Source organism: Nymphalis io, chromosome 1 (assembly GCF_905147045.1).
Source record: "Nymphalis io chromosome 1, ilAglIoxx1.1, whole genome shotgun sequence".
In the NCBI taxonomy this organism is placed as follows: Eukaryota; Metazoa; Arthropoda; class Insecta; order Lepidoptera; family Nymphalidae; genus Nymphalis; species Nymphalis io.
Genome location: NC_065888.1, coordinates 9,772,646 through 9,789,501, shown reverse-complemented (window position 1 = coordinate 9,789,501; position 16,856 = coordinate 9,772,646). Strand labels below are relative to the sequence as shown.

The 16,856-nt window shown below is 36.2% G+C and overlaps 1 protein-coding gene across 1 annotated transcript; it reads left to right on the top strand.

Annotated features, from left to right (window-relative positions):
- Window positions 1-9,864: 9,864 nt before the first annotated feature.
- On the top strand, window positions 9,865-16,439 carry LOC126781670 (uncharacterized). The gene is made up of 4 exons (XM_050506632.1): window positions 9,865-10,137; window positions 10,381-10,567; window positions 12,380-12,574; window positions 16,206-16,439. The coding sequence occupies exons 1-4, from the start codon at window positions 9,977-9,979 to the stop codon at window positions 16,437-16,439; spliced, it is 777 nt and encodes a 258-aa protein (XP_050362589.1). The 5' UTR covers window positions 9,865-9,976.
- Window positions 16,440-16,856: the final 417 nt, after the last annotated feature.

The window sequence follows — 16,856 nt, the reverse complement described above, 5'->3', positions numbered from 1 at the left end:
GTGGAATAGACATGTGGCAGAATTTCAGTGAAATTAGACACATGCAGGTTTCCTCAAGATGTTTTCCTTCATCGTAAAGCACGAGATGAATTATAATCACAAATTAAGAACATGAAAATTCAGTGGTGCTTGCCTGGGTTTGAACCCACGACCATCGGTTAAGATTCACGCGTTCTCACCACTGGGAAATCTCGGCTTTACAGTACTTTACGTATATTATATTTAATCCTTATAAATATAAACATATAAAAAACAATATAAACAGAATGCAATGGAAAGTTCATTTATCGTCTAACAAAAAAGTCAGTTGCGCAGCATACGCGTTGCTAAAAGTTAGACAACTAACCAATACTGATATTGCTTCATTAGTACATATTTTGGTTATTTTTATAGTACAATGCAACATTACAGATATTGATATACAAAAATGCATTCATTTTGCAAAATAAAACTGTCCAGTCTATTTATAGTCTTGGTGCTCGAGACTCCTTTCGAGATATTTAAAACAAAGTAGGACTATTTACATATACGTCTTAACCGTATAACTTCGATTGTTTTTATACTATATATAATACTTAGTTTTTGTTGATTTAAGTTGAATTTATGTAATTATCATAAGTCTGTAATTTACTTGGTGGATAAGACTATTGAGTTTCTTGCCAGTTCTTCTCGATATAGTCTTCATTATAAACCGAAAACATGTGCAGAAATCTTATGCACAGAAACGTACCTTAGTATATTATATATATTATTTTTATCCGACTATTTATTTTGTGATTAAATATTTCGTAAAGAATGCATAAAGTATAAGTATAAATGGCACATTTAATGGTTGTGAAATACTACATTGCAAATATTTTATATGTTTTCAAATTATTTTAAATCAAATTCCCTTTTTATATTATGTCTGATTGTAATAAAATAAAAAAATGTTATGCTTACACTGTGTTTATGTAAATAAAAATATGCTTAGAATACAATAACAGCCTGAAGGTCCCACTCACCACAAAAAAGTGGGTTATGAAAATATTGTAAGTTACATCTGCATTAGAACATGTATCTAATAAAAATCCATGATATCAAAAATGATTGTTGGATTTTGTGTAGAAATTCACTAGTACATCTATAGTGTCGGATTGCCGTCCCATCAGATTATGAGAGTTAGGGAATAGAGAGTGCACCTGTGTTTGCGCACATACTTGTGCACTATAATATCTCCTGCGTAGTTGGCTAATTTCTCTTGAGCTTGGCCGCCGTGGCCGAAATCGGTCTGGAGGACATTATTATTATTATATTATTATTCTTATTTAATTTAAATCGAAATTCATATAAAGTAGCCATTTAAGATTGAATGTATTATAGTCAGAATTTCATACCTTTTTTTAATACTTTATATGCCTTTAAGAGTTTTTTAAGAACTCGGATCATAATGGGAAATGGTCAAAGAAACTCTAAGTTGAGTTTAAACGGTTTTTAAGCGATACCCCACTCGACTTTGTGAGTGATTTTTTCCCTCACTTAATGTTTACTTTTTAGGTTAAAATAATCACGTAATAAACTGCCTTTAAAAATGGCAAATAATTCAATAAAAATAAAAAGAGCTTTCATAGAAAACCCAACTAAGTTATTTTATACTAGGTACGCGACGCAAGCCAGTAAAATCAGCATGCTTTTTCCGACATATATAACTACAACTAACGCCATCATATTTCAACCAATTTACACAAAACCTTAATTAATTATACATCTAAACCTTCCTCATAAATAACTCCGTCCATTGATGAAAACCGTACGAAAATCCTTGCTGTTTTTTAATGTATCGCGATCACACCAGCCAGCAGACGGACAAACAGTCTTTGTTATATATTATGTAGTACAACACTGCCTAACGTCGGTATCAAGATTAAGAAATATGTTTCTTTTAGCGATATAAACTGTCTTATTAATTTGAAGCGGAATAAGCTCTTAAATACCTCCAATTAACTTGCAAGTTATGTTATAGAATCATATCGATGGTTTGCGAGTGCTAGTGACATAAAATCAATTAAGCTATTTAGCTTTTGTGTCTTTTATTGAAGTTGGATTGAACTCATAACGAGATCAAATATTGAACGCTGTAACTAGGTGATAGGTTTTTGTACAAAGCTGTCTGGGTAGGTACCATCCCCTTATCAGATATCGCTACCGCTCCTCAGCAGTACTTAGTGTTGTTGCCTTCCTGGTAAAAGGGTGAGTGAGCCAGTGTAACTGCAGGCTCAAAGGACATAACATCTTAATGGCACATTGGCGATGTAAGGAATGGTTTATATTTCTTACATTGCCAATGTCTATAGGTGGTGTTGACTACTTACCATTAGGGGGACTATTTGCCCGGCCGCCTACCTACCTACCTATAACATAAAAAATATGTCAAAGCATTTCCGTAGTAACAAAAATCAACCACATATTGATGAGACCAATGAATTTCTTTATAATGTCCTCGTGACCGAAATACAGTTATGGCTTCGGCGGCCAATCTCAAAGACTAGTTATTTATTCAGGAGATATTAAATAATAATAATTTATTTAAGATAATTAATAATTTATTTAAGTAACAAGACTCATATACAAAATTACAAAAAATAAAATAAGCACTACTATCTACTACTTATATAATTTACTGATCCAGCCGAAACTTTACAACAGCGGTTTATAAATATACAGTCTAGTCAACCAAATAGGCAACCAAATCAAATGCTTTCGACAGATCGAAAAAACATGCATAAATAGGTGTTTTACGGTCCGTATAGTATTTTACAGTTTGCTTTAAACTTAATATTGCAGTTTCAGTCGGGAGACCAGATCGAAAACCAAACTGATTATCATGTGGCATAAAATATTTATTAATTTGATTGTTGAGTACACTGTCAAAAACTTTGGAAATTATCGTAGCTAGTGATATAGGCCTATAATTATTCTTATCTGAATTATCACCCGTTTTATTTTTTATAATAGTTATCACTATTGTTTTTATCATATTACTTGGCAAATATGCTTGGTAAAAGGAAAATAACATTGCCAAGATTCTGGGCAAATGAGGACCAGCATGTTGTAGATGCTTAACTTTGAGACCATCATGACCAGGAGATCTACCTCTAGCTAAATTATTTATTGTCTGTGCAATGTCAAAGGCGGTAAGTCTTATTCTAATTTTATCTCCAGATTGAGAATTAAGTGTAGACTTTGTAGAAACTAAAGGCGATTTAACAGAAAAGTGATCTACAAAAATATTTGCTATCTCTATAGAATCACTAACGCCATCAACGCTCACGGGAATGCCAGGTTTATTGTTTAGATTATTTGAGTGTTTCCAAAAAGTGTGGAAGTCTTTGTTGGAATGATGTGAAGCTAAAATATACATCTTAATTTAATTTTGATGACCTTGACACCATTTCAGACGAGATTTAAATATTCTCCTAGCTTCAAACATTTGTTCATATAAACGACCCGCAACAGGCTTTCCATTATTAATCCATAGTAAGAATTGTTTCCGGGCTTCACAATGCGCGTCGCTTACATGTCTGTTCCAGCCAATAACTTTTATATGTTTTTTAAGTGTTTTTCTTTCCCGGCATTGAATGATCGACTCACTTATAGCACTTATAACATCATTGCACATTTTATCTATGACTAGTCTATGGTTTAATTTATTACATTCATAATCACTACAAATTCTAAAGTCATCTGGGAAATCAATAAGTCGTAATTTTTCATGACATTTGTTTTTGTAAGCACGAACTTGTTCCGAAGACATTTGATTCCAAATTACTGGATTATTACATTTGACATTTTTTTTTAATGTTAATAATATAATCTAAATTGCATTCAATTACTAACGGAAAATGATCAGACCATAATACATCATATTTAACATAAGTATTAACTACTGAGTTCTCAGCTGTTTTAGTTACTATACAATGATCTAACCATCTCCTAGTTCCGTGTACATCACTAATAAAAGTATATGTATCTGCTTGAAACTCTAATAATTTCATATCTATACAGGTCCATTGTAAATCATCACAAACTGATAACAATTCATTACAAAATCTCTCTGATGGATGACCATTAAAGTCGCCTAATATATAACAGCACTCAACATAATTACACTCAATTATCGCATTTACTGAACCAAGACAGTCCATAAATCTATTAAGTTATTGGCTTCATCCGTTGGCATATACACACTCACAATTAGTACCGATTTATTATTTACTATTATTTTTATAGCACAAATTCGGGGATTATCGCATTGAATGAGTGACACATTATTAAACATGCTTTTCCGCCAAAGCAGTGCGACACCACCATAGGGCCGTCCACGCACCATTCCTGCTGATGATCTATTGCAGATGAGCCTGTACTACTAAATTCATAACTAACTGTGTCTAGAAACGAGAGCTCATTAGAAAACAACCATGTTTCTTGAAGTGCGATTATATCAGCATTTAAACATAATTTCCTGACACTATCAATCGATCGCTTGACATTTTTACAATTAAAAGTTACTAATGTGCATGGTTTGTTTTCCATTAGTGGTTTATTATTGAGCCGTTATCAACACGAACATCACTTAACCAAGATTTTGGTTTAAAATTAATAAAACGTCGAAAAATTATACTTTGAGGCCACAGCTTGTTATCTAAAAACATTTGAAGTTTTGATTGAGATACCCAGAATTTATATGCATTGTGCGAGCCTTGTTTTTTAATCGAAATCTTCTGTAATGTTATTTTTTCTTGTGTTTTTCTGTGTATATAATTAACAATTTCAGTTTCCAGTGTATCCTTGTGTACATTGCTTATAAAAATAGGCACTTGCCGATCTGCCGCTCGAAACTTGTCATCTGTACTATTTGCTCGACCCATTTTTCCTGCCAGGCGTTGTTTACTGTTACTAGTAGTTTTTCTTCTCTGTACTAAGATCCAACTGTTTTTATCTTCATCTGTATTATCTATTTCTGTTCCTATAATATCAACCATTTTTTGTTTTTGTTCACTGCCAACTTGATCTACTTGCTGCTGTCCTAGAGTCAATTGCGCTATCATCACACCACTATTCTCATCAGACACAGTCTGTTTATTTGCTACAATACAGCTATTATTACTTTCTTGTCTTTTAAAAGATGAATCTGAAGTATCATTTTTTGGCGAAGATGGACACATATCAATTGACCAAAATTCCGTTGTATCACTGTGTGATATATTCACAGCACAACTGTCCGTGTATGCACCTAGCCTTGTGTTTACATTATTAATGTCATCATATGGTGGTGAGTAAACAGATTTTGAAACCTGAAAGTTTCTTTTATATTCTTCTAATTGAGTTGCTGTAACATGTGGCTTTGATGTCCTTAATTTCAGACTATAGTAATAGAAGTTTCTTTAGAAGTTCAGAAACATCTAAATGATCGAAAGTTATAGGAGATAATTTTTCTAGATCTCGCCACAAAAACAGGCGCCAACTCACTATCTACTGTTTTCAATATATTAATTATATCATATATTGTACGATTATCTTTTCCACACCCTTTACGCGTTGGAATTCGTTTTTCAATAGCTATAGATTCGAATAATAACGACTTTGACTTTTGTATTTGTTCACTGTCAAATGCCGAAACTCATATTCTGACCAAACTTTCTTCATCAATTATTGATAATTTATTTTGAATATATGTCAATAATTCATCAATCACAATATTACATCTATTACATTTCACTGTATTAGACATTATAGCATAAAAAAGCAAATTTTGCTTTGTTATCGAATTACATTCAATGACGTTACATTGACGTTTTTGAATTAAAGCACACAATGAATAACATACAAGTGCACTATTGATTCTCGGATAATCCGACTCAACCATAGAGAGGTCGCGCATCGAGAAGGCTTTTTATGATTTTCGGGGCATAGGAGTAAACAATACAAATTTTTTATACTGAAAATTTCTTAACACAAAATCTAATAGGCTTTTTAGCTATAAGAAGCTGTAATAACATCACAGCGGCTACGTTCTTCTTCTTCACGTCGGCTCGGGAAATAAAACCTGATGAGGGGAGGGCTGTGACCCCACAACGACAGAGACGTTAACACCGAGTCTCTAAAAAAGAAGGAAAACTAATATTAAACCCGGAGCGGTGCCTCCGTTTAGGCGTAAGCCAGGTACCTGCGGCCAAACCAGTCATTCCTGCGGATCATGCTGGGGAGGAGGAGAGGGTGGCATGGGTACTGGGCAAGCCCGTGTTGCCGTAAAGTCGCCTGGCCCAGGCGTAGCAGCATCCACGGAGAGGACACTTCGCTCACCTGTCTTGCAGGTGGAAAACAACACGGAGAGTGGCAGTCACCGGTTATAAGTCCGCACGAATAGTCGTAGGTGCGGACGCCAGGGGCCACTTTTGACAGTAGGAGGATCCATCGTAGATCCATTGATCAGCTACCGCCTGCTTTAAGTCGGGCAGCCCCCGATCAATAAGGTACTGATCCGCCTCAGCGTTAACTTGTTCCGCCTGGGTGAACGGAACACAAGCCTTGCAGCTAGACGCTGCGACTTTAACCACCTACTCAAAGGAATGCAAATAATCCCAAAACCCACATCAACGCTGCTTACATGCGCTTTGCGACATGGAATGTCCGAACTATGAGGACAGGCTTCCCGAACACCTACGGAAGCTCCGATTGCGCCAAAGAACTGCGCAAAACTTACAGTATCGACGTGGAGCTTAAAAGGCTCAATATTGATATTGTAGCCTTACAAGAGACCAGAACTGAAGACGAAGGGTCTCGTGAAGCTAACTACACTTTTTACTGGAAGGGCAAGAGTTCCTTGGAAACACGAGAGCATGGTGTAGGTTTCGCGGTTCGAAACCATCTCATCAACGCCATAGAGGCACCTGTAGATGTTTCCGAGCGGATTATGGTCTTGCGTCTAAACACAAAAAGCGGCTTTGTCACGCTAATTTCCGCTTACGCACCGACGCTTAGTTCAAAACCTGAGACCAAGGATCAATTCTACGGCCAGCTCGATGAGACAGTGCGCAGGGTGAATCCAACTGACAGACTGCACATTTTGGGTGACTTTAATGCCCGCGTCGGTCAGGGCACATCAGCCTGGCCTGAATGCCTCGGTGCACACGGCATAGGCAAGCTTAACGACAACGGACAACGATTGTTGGAGTTTTCCTCAAGGCACCAGCTGTGTGTTACCAACACCTTTTTTAAAGGCGAAATGATGCGGAAAGTCTCGTGGATGCACCCCCGATCTAAACACTGGCACCAATTAGACCTTGCTCTTACAAGAAGGAGGGACCTACGGGAAACGTTCCACACGCGGGCGTTTCACAGTGCCGATTGCGACACCGATCATAGCCTCGTTGCTACTAAAGTCCGACTTGTCCCTAGGAGAGTCCATTCTTCCAAGCCACTCGGTCGAAAAAAGATAAATCTTTTCAAGACTCGTGACATGGAAGTAGTGGAGTCATTTGGGGAACTCGTCCGCGAAGAAGTTGCAACTTGGGACAGTACGGCATCAGTGCGTGTCGAATGGGAAAAAGTCAAGTCTCTTCTCACTGACACTGCAAGCAAGGTTTTTGGGTATCAAAAGGCAAAATCTTACGACTGGTTTCAAGAAAACGAGGAGCACTTACTTCCCTTGATTGACTCAAAACGCCAAGCCGCTTTAAATTTTCGCCTTAACCCTTGCGATGCGACGCGTGAAGATCTCATGAATACTCCAGCGTAGCACACGCTTCTTTGTAAATGCGTATTAAACAGAGCTTTGCCAAAGCATCCAAGCGTGCGCAAACGCGGGGGATATTGGCGGAGTGTACGCGGGAATCAAAAGAGCTCTTGGACCTACTCCAAAAAAGACGGCACCTCTCAAGGAAACCGACGGTTCTGTTATAACAGACAGCACCCGTCAGATGGCAAGATGGGTAGAATACTACAAGGGGCTCTACTCGTGCCCAGTGGATATTCAGCCAGAAGCAGTGGAGCTTGTCCCGAATCTGGCAACTTGGCACGAGCTAGACGTTGCACCCACCGTAGAGGAACTTTATCTGGCCGTCAAGAAGCTCAAATGCGGAAAGAGTCCTGGAAAAGACGATGTTGTCACCGAAGTCGTCAAACTTGAGTGCCTCTTGCCCATCCTTCATAACCACCTGGCTAAGAAACATCGTCACTCTTTATAAAGGCAAAGGCGATCGCGGCGACTGCAACTGTTACCGCGAAATATCTCTTCTTAGCATCGTCGGTAAAGCCTCTGCTAGGGCCATTTTAGGCAAACTACAAAGGCTCGCCGACCGTGTATACCCTGAGGTACAATATGGTTTTAGGTCCCAAAGGTCAACTGTCGACATGATATTTTCACTCAGACAGCTACAAGAAAAGTGTAGGGAGCAACATACCCCCCTAGTCATTGTATTCGTAGACCTAAAAAAGGCTTTTGAGTCCGTGAGCAGAGAGGGGTTGTACTCGGTTCTTGTCAGAATTGGATGCCTTCCAAAGCTCCTAAGGATAGTGCAATCGTTCCACGAAGGTATGGAAGTCACCGTCCTGCACAATGGCAACACATCCACGCCATTCGACGTACGCCGTGGTGTTCGTCAAGGTTGTGCACTGGCTCCCACCTTGTTCGGAATATTCTTCTCGGTGCTTCTGAAGGTTGCTTTTGGAGACGAACAGCAAGGCGTCCACTTACACACGCGAACCGATGGTAGGCTATACAACATCTCAATGCTCAAGTCCAAACGCCACAGGGAGGACCTGTTTGTAGGTAGTCTCCTCTTCGCTGACGACGCTGCCTTCGTTGCTCATGACCAAGCTCAACTCGAGAGTCTAATGGACAAATTTGCCAGAGCGTGCGACCTCTTTTCAATGTCCATAAACTGCATGAAGACCGTTATTTTAGCGGAAGGATGTTTAGAGCAACCAGTCATCTTGCTTAAAGGCGCACCTTTACAGGTGGTTAACAAATTTTGCTACCTTGGGTAGCATTTGTCGAGCAATCTCTCGCTGATGCAGAGATCGACTTCCGCATCGGCAAAGCGGCCTCTACGTTCAGGAGGCTCTGTACAAGGGCTTGGGATGACAGACACCTTACGGTAAAAACGAAAATGCTTGTTTACCAATCACGTGTCCTAAGCACACTATTGTATGGAGCAGAAACGTGGACAACGCACGCAAAACAAGAACACCGACTAAATTCATTTCACTTGTGCTGTCTTCGGAACATTCTGGGCATCACATGGCAGGATCGCGTGACAAACGAGTCTGTTCTAGGCGAGGCACAGCTGCCTAGCATCACGGCCATTCTAAAAAAAAAACAGTTACGGTGGCTGGGACACGTGCATCGAATGGAGCAGACTCGTCTGCCAAGGCAAATAATGGGAGAGGTTGCGGATGCGAAAAGGTCTGTTGGGCGGCCTATGCTCCGTTACAAAGATTGCGCTAAGCGTGAACGAAAAGAGATCAAAATTTTATAGGGATTTCATGCATGCGGACCGTTTTTGCCCTGCTAAAGTGAAAATAACTCTAGATTGAAAATTGATCACATTATTCGATCTTTACAATTGTGAAAATTTGTGACCTAAGCTTAAATGATTGGTAACATAATAAAAATTCTCTATATTATAATACAACTTTCTTTTTACGGATCATTTATCACTGTCGTTACAATTCCGCAAATTGAATTTACACTTCATATACTCGTACATGCGCACGACCTGTTTACAGAACTAATAATTCAGTCTCCCAACGCACGGTTAACTGAGACGTATCGGTTTGAAACGACTAGTCTATTTGGCATCATTCAACGGTGCACATCGAACACCAAATTGTAACATATCTGTATAAAGTGATACAAACGTGACAAATATTTAGCTTCACATAAAGTTTGTGTGGGGAAAATTAGTAGATATAGAATTGAACCAAGAATATACAAATGACAAAAGGTATAGTTGCAATGTCTTTGCACGGGCTTGTAATGGTGGGCGCGATCGCGCTCGCGCTTTGGGCGGCGGGCGTCAGCGCCGGCGCAGCGCGCTACGATACCGCGACGCCTTACACTCCGCCCTCTGTGAAATACAAATACATACCGCTACAGTAAGTATTGTTAAGTTTAAATATTTTTTAAATGGTTATATTTTTATTGCATTCAGTTATTTCCGTTACTCGTCGTAGCATAATTGCATAATTTGTATGAAACGTAACGTAAAGAAATAAACTTTTAACTGACAATAATAACTATTTAGACCATTAACGAGATTATATATCTATGAATAAATGTGCCTAAGTATTTGTTAGTATTTGTTTTGTTTGTTGAAGTATTAACTAATAAAATTCCAGCCACATGAATGAAGAATCTGCTCCTTCGACCGATGAACCAGAAGATGGCAATTGGGGTTCACAGAGACCGATTTCGGAAGTTATCCTTACAGTTCTACGCACCGCGCTCGATGTTATTAGAAGAGTCAATAAAAAACGGTCTAGTACACGGTTGCTTGCTTCAGGCGCCAATAATACAGCAGTCCAGGTTAGATTCATATTTTCTATATTTAAAATTGGTAGATATACTGTTATATGTTTTTCAACATAGATAGATAGTAATGATCATTCAACATATCGCCAACGCACCATATACCATGGGAAGTAATCTCTTGCGACTATTATTGTTCTGACTCACTCAGTTTTCGAAACATATCACTGAAATACATATTATTGCTGTATGGCGGTAAAATAATCGATGATGGTAAACTGTTTATCAGTTTAGCTTGACTAAACTATCACTTAGAATATGTGTGTGTATGTATCAATCCATCTTCACCTAAAACCCTATTCCCAGAATGTCTTATCATAAGATTTTTAATATTATCTAATATTAAGTTTCGATATCGATCTGTGTATCGATATGTGCTTCAAAAAACATTTAAAAAAATGCTATTAAAATCATTGCATATAGAGACATAGTCAAGTGGGACATTTGTACGATCATATTTTATATTTTTGGACTTGGCATTAGACTTGATATAGTTACGATGCACATATATAATATATGTATATCAAGTCGTATCAGCAGATGTATTAGTATCATTCTTATTATTATTATGAACGCGAAAGTAAGTTTCTTTGTTTGTGAAGCTTTTACGTCTAAACGACTCAACTGATCTCATCATGATTTATTGCATACAACTTGTCAGAGGTACAGAAAAGGACATACTGTACTTAACAACTTCTCCTAGTACGAGGGCGAAACTGCGGGCGGAACTAATAATACGAATAATTAATTTTTATTTTATTTTTTTATTTTGCGTCATTAAATATTTTGAATTATTAATACACTCTTGGATTAAACTTATATAATTCCATGCTTACAAACTCAAACTTTTTAGTATTTATTTAGCGTTTTTTCCTAAATTGTCTGCGTTTGTTTCTTATTTTTTATAAAAGATATTTAAAAAGTATTTTATGGTAAAGGCGACAAAGTATGAGAATCAATTTGTTGGTGATAACTTTATGAAACAGGGCCATAGTAACGGTAATCACTGAACTAGGTGACCGATGGGACGCTAATTGCTCAGGCGCTCTTTGAGTGACACACCCTTGTTTAGATATGCAATTGTGGCAATTTTCCGCTTTTAATATTAAGATTATCATCTTCTTTGTAGTTAGATGTTTCTGTTAGGTGGTATTAGTGTGAGGATTTTTTTTTTCTTATTAATATTAATTAATATTATTAAAATTATCTGCCGTATTTATTAAATTTTAATAATAATAAGCTTATCAATTTTTTTATACAAGTGAGTATTTTATTGTATACTAAAATCGTAAGGGAAACTGTTACAAAAAACACACACCCCTTTTAACTACTATCAATTCGAATTCTTATCAACCCTAATATAATAATACCCTATATAGCAGTGGTATAGTTAAATAATGTTTTGTCTTCTTGGGAATGTCAAATTACTAGTGACAGAAAGAGAGAAAAGTTTGCAGCTATCCCCCATGTATAAATAATATCTTGGGACATTTTTCACACACGGCCATCTGATTGTCGTTTGTGATCTATGTCGTCGGTTAAATAATTACGCGTGAATTGATTTATGAATTTCTAAGAAATCGTAAGCAAATTTTTCATTACATTGCAGAAAAACTTCTGTTAAAAAATAAATCACTAAATTACCTTACTACCCGGTGCTTTCGGAGTCTTGAATTTGAAATAATAAATAATTCCTGAAACTTTACAGAAGCGTCTAATCTAAAACATCCGGTTTTGGATTGAAACCGTTTTAGACTTTATGAGTATGTTTTAAATATTTTAATGTAATCTCAAATTGTAATATTTCAGTTGAGTCGCAGTGATGATAAAAACATTACATCAGAAAGCGGTCGAGGATTCGAGGAATATTACGACGAGCACCACTACCATGAGACGACTACCACTGCTAAGCCTATGAAGCAGGGAAGATACACGGACCCCTGGGCCGGATACTATGACTGGATCATTAACGAAGGTTCCTTCAAATTCTGGAGTGTCTTTCAAGTAAGTAAAAATAAAAATTCTACATCAATTTTATTTATATTCGAGAATATATTATAGCATATAAAATGTGTCTTTAATGTGATACAACTATTTTTTTTTTCTTCCGTTAAGGAGTTGTACGAATTGTTCGTTGAGTACGAATTATTGTGAGTTTCGATATTTCTTTAAAAATATTGTGCAAGTTTTCCAAAGATATTCTCCTTCAATTCCAAATCAGTATTTAGTAACTATAAACACAAGCTTAGCACATAACAACACAGTAGAACTTGTTCACATTTGACATCGTGATTTTCAGTTAAAATCCTCGTGTTCTAATACTAAAACATTTCGACTCCTAAGTTTATAAAACAACTGTATCTAATACCATCAGTCTATAAAACAGGTTTTATAGATTTACAAACTGTAAACAAATAATGTGAAAATAATCAGGTTATTTTTTCATTTAATCTAATTAGTATTCAATATTCATAATTAAATTATTAGGTGCTAAAAGCAATATCTGTTCTGTTGATAATTTTATATTTTTGACACAAATTCTTTGAAATTATTTTATGTAGGTACATAGGATGTTATATGTAAAGAAAGTAAAAAAAAAGTTTTAATAATTTTTAATTGGGTTATTGCTTATTACGGCTAAAATAAAACACGTTTTCAAATAATATAGACTTCCTGATAATATTTCGGTCAAGGCGGCTAAAAAGAAAGCCAAGCCTGTTCACGAGATATTATAGCGCGAAAACACAGGTGCGCACTTTATTCGCTTATTCTCATCGTCCAAGGATATGGTAATAAAGAGATCCGTCGCGTACTTTAGGTGCTTTCCAATGCACGGGAGTGTAAAATTGCTAATTTCCTAACAGAGACTTGATTCTAAGAAACTCTTAACACAAATCCGGCATTTGAAATGGTATTTAAATTGACTTCGGAATTCGCAGCATTAGACCAAAGAGATAGTTTACGTTACGTTGAGATCCACGTTTTCTAATATATTATTATAATACGTAACGTAATAAGTTTTTTAGAAACAATATTGTCTCTTGACAAATACAAGATCATTCAAGATAAATACGACCTTAAATGCATTGTAGCGCATCGTACCGAAAAATTATTAAAGTAATTTATTATTTAGTAAAAAAAAAGTAATTTGCTTGTTTTACAGCCAAAGTTAGGATAGTTGAAGTCTATGACTTTAACATTGACATAGTTTTGATGACGATTATAATTGTATGGTCTCTAAGGAAGTATTTAATTCATTTAACCTTGCACGTTCAACATTTATGCGTTTTGACGAAATTGTGTTATCCACTTCAGTTCACGATATTATCTGATATAAAATTTATTGTTCAAGTCGAGATTCGGATATCGGAAACAAGTAGTTAATGCAACCGTTGTCAGGGAGCGTGATATATTTTTCACGGTCATATTTTAAGTGCTTCTTCTTCTCGTCTTTAACAGTTTCCTGATTTTTTATCTTACTAGACAAGTGTTAAATTGGCATTTAATTGCAAATTCTTATGTAACTCGTAGGAGATTATAATGAACATCTTTTAAAATTATTTCACGGCTTAGTATTGATGTATATTCGTGTTTCTATTATATATTCGCAACAGACTGGATTAAGATTGTTATCGATCAGTATAAATCCTTACATCACGCAGTCTTATATTGTTTTTTTTTCCTGTGTTAGTAGTTTATTTAACTTGTATATTCATTACGTTGTCGGTCTAGTGATTAGTATGGCTGCAGGTACCAAGGTATTGGGTTCAATTTCCTGAGTTACGAAGTTGTCGGTGATTCATCTTGTGACTTGAAAAGCACGTAATGCCTTATAATAATCTTGCATATTTATTGGGTCATGTTAGATTGCCGTCCCCTCGGACAATGATAGTGAGGAAGTAGAGAGAGAACTTGTGTTCAGCACATAATGTGACATACACACACACAATCCATCTCGTACTCAGTGCTGAAGGACGCTGAGAGAAAATCTTCATGTGTCGGATGAAATATCAAATGTGCATCCTTCAATCCGCATTAGAGCAGCGTGGTAGAATGAGCTCTAATCCTTCTTTAAAAGATGCCTTTGTAGCATGAGACATTGACAGGCTGTTACTTTTTAACCACTTTTATATAGAAGTATATAACGTAATATGAAATTACATTTTGAGCAAATCCCCTATTGGTTGAATGGTTAATATAATTTTTAATTAGTTCGTCAAAACTTGGATTCTATGAGAGAGTTACAAGCTCAGCGCGTGCGGGTCGTGGTATTGAACTCGCACTATGTTTTCCTGTCCTATATATAAAAAGTGAGTATAGATAGCGATTATTATTTACTTTTTATATCGTGTCCATACGAGTTCTATCATTTTCCTCATTTTTAGTAAATAAATCATACTTTAAACATATAACATCGTGAAAAAACAATCTTCACACATTGATACGTAATTAATTTTCATAATAATTAAAAAAAAAAATCTATTGCAATGTATACGTCACGTTAAGCAACAAATAATTTCTGTTTTATTGTTTGTATGAAAAAAACTTTTGACTGCCCGTTGGTCTAGTGGCTTGATATAAGGCCGCAGACCCGGAGGTCCTGGGTTCGATTCCCTGGTCGGATCAATAAAAAGTTATTGGGTTTTGCTATCAGAAAATTCTCAGTAGCAGCCCGGAGTCTGGAAGTTGGAAGTGTTCCGTGCTTTGGAAAGCACGTAAAGCCGTTGGTCCTGCGCCTGAACTCTTTCCCGTTGCCGTCCCATCGGATTATGAGAGCTAGGGAGTAGAGAGTGCACCTATGTTTGCGCACACACTTGTGAACTATAATATCTCCTGCGCAGTTGGCTAATCTCTCTTGAAATTAGCCGCCGTGCCCGAAATCTGTCTGGAGGCTATTATTATTACCAAAAAAAAATCTTGATTATCAAAATAATTCAATTACATTCAGTACGATAAAAAATCAATGAAAACGTTCTTTGTCTTTCTTTTACAAACAAATTACCACTCAAATCTTTGAGGCGACAAATAAAATATTTGTGAAAAAATATTTTATTTGTCGCCTCAAACCTACTTTTATACTAATCTTACTAAGAATAGTCAGCATTCGCTTGACTTCTGTGAGTAAGGGTTTTGTTTCTGAAGAAATGAAAACATATACTCGGTAATTTGAACTCTTAAATTTTAAAGATTAAACTATGTCTAAAACAAAATAAATACATTTGAAATCAGTTGTGTTATTTTGTATGAATAGAATCATCTCGTCACTGTCATTGGATCTGTCAAGTTCATGTCTCATGGTCAAATACCTTTACGGTATAATTTAACAATAATTACATAATTTCGATAGAGAATGCTGGCTATTTACATGGAATATTAATTTATTCCGAATTGCTCTATTAATTATTCCATTGAAAAAAGTATAAAAAACAAATAAAGTATTTTAATAAAATCGATAAAGAGATTTGAACTTATAAGCGTTTGTATTATTGTTATTATATATTTTTAGTCTTTGTTTATTTAACGATTTACTGCTTCCGTATTGATTGTCACTAAGTTAACTGACATAGACGTTAGTCACAATTCCTAACAACAAATTCCTAACAAGATTTTACTAAATAGTATTGTATTTTTTTAGCTATTCACCGCTGCCCTGCTTCTCTACGCGTGTCTGTCAGCCATCTACTACGCAAAGTTCAATCCCATAATTCCGGATTACAGTTTAGAATACGACGACTATTTCTTAGAACGCACTGTAGGGAGGAAAGCGAGAAGTGTTGACAGCTCGGAGTTGCCATCAGGCTTGAGTTGGATGAATCCAACCACGTTTCAATTCATATTAGATGCCATATCGACACATTATCAAGAGTAACAACAATACCTCACTTACTGTAAGTACGTAAGTTAAATACGGGGAAACGACTAATAAATTAAATACGTGTTTTTACATTTTGGCACGGTCTTGTTACCCTGTATTGAACTGTAAAGCTATTTTGTAAGAAACAAATTTGACACTCGATGCCCGATTCGATATTAAAATATTTGACGGTGATACACTGTTTTGATACGTGTATCATGTACATGTAATAAATTATTTCCGTCAATGTTGCATACTGATTTCATAATCGAGTTCTACGTCGTGTTTCGAGTTTCTTACAGAAATGCCCCACAGATCCAAATTGACGGATATGTTGTAAAATTATATTTATTAGGCCTTTAAATTGAATTTTTCATTCAATTTCACTTAGTTAATTGAACAATTGAAATTTAAAGCTTAACTTAAAGGCTT

Coding starts and splice junctions, on each gene's coding strand:
- LOC126781670 (XM_050506632.1), top strand. CDS start 9,977: ATGACAAAAGGTATAGTTGCAATGTCTTTGCACGGGCTTGTAATGGTG. Junction 10,568..12,379: donor CCAATAATACAGCAGTCCAG/GTTAGATTCATA, acceptor GTAATATTTCAG/TTGAGTCGCAGTGATGATAA. Junction 12,575..16,205: donor AATTCTGGAGTGTCTTTCAA/GTAAGTAAAAAT, acceptor GTATTTTTTTAG/CTATTCACCGCTGCCCTGCT.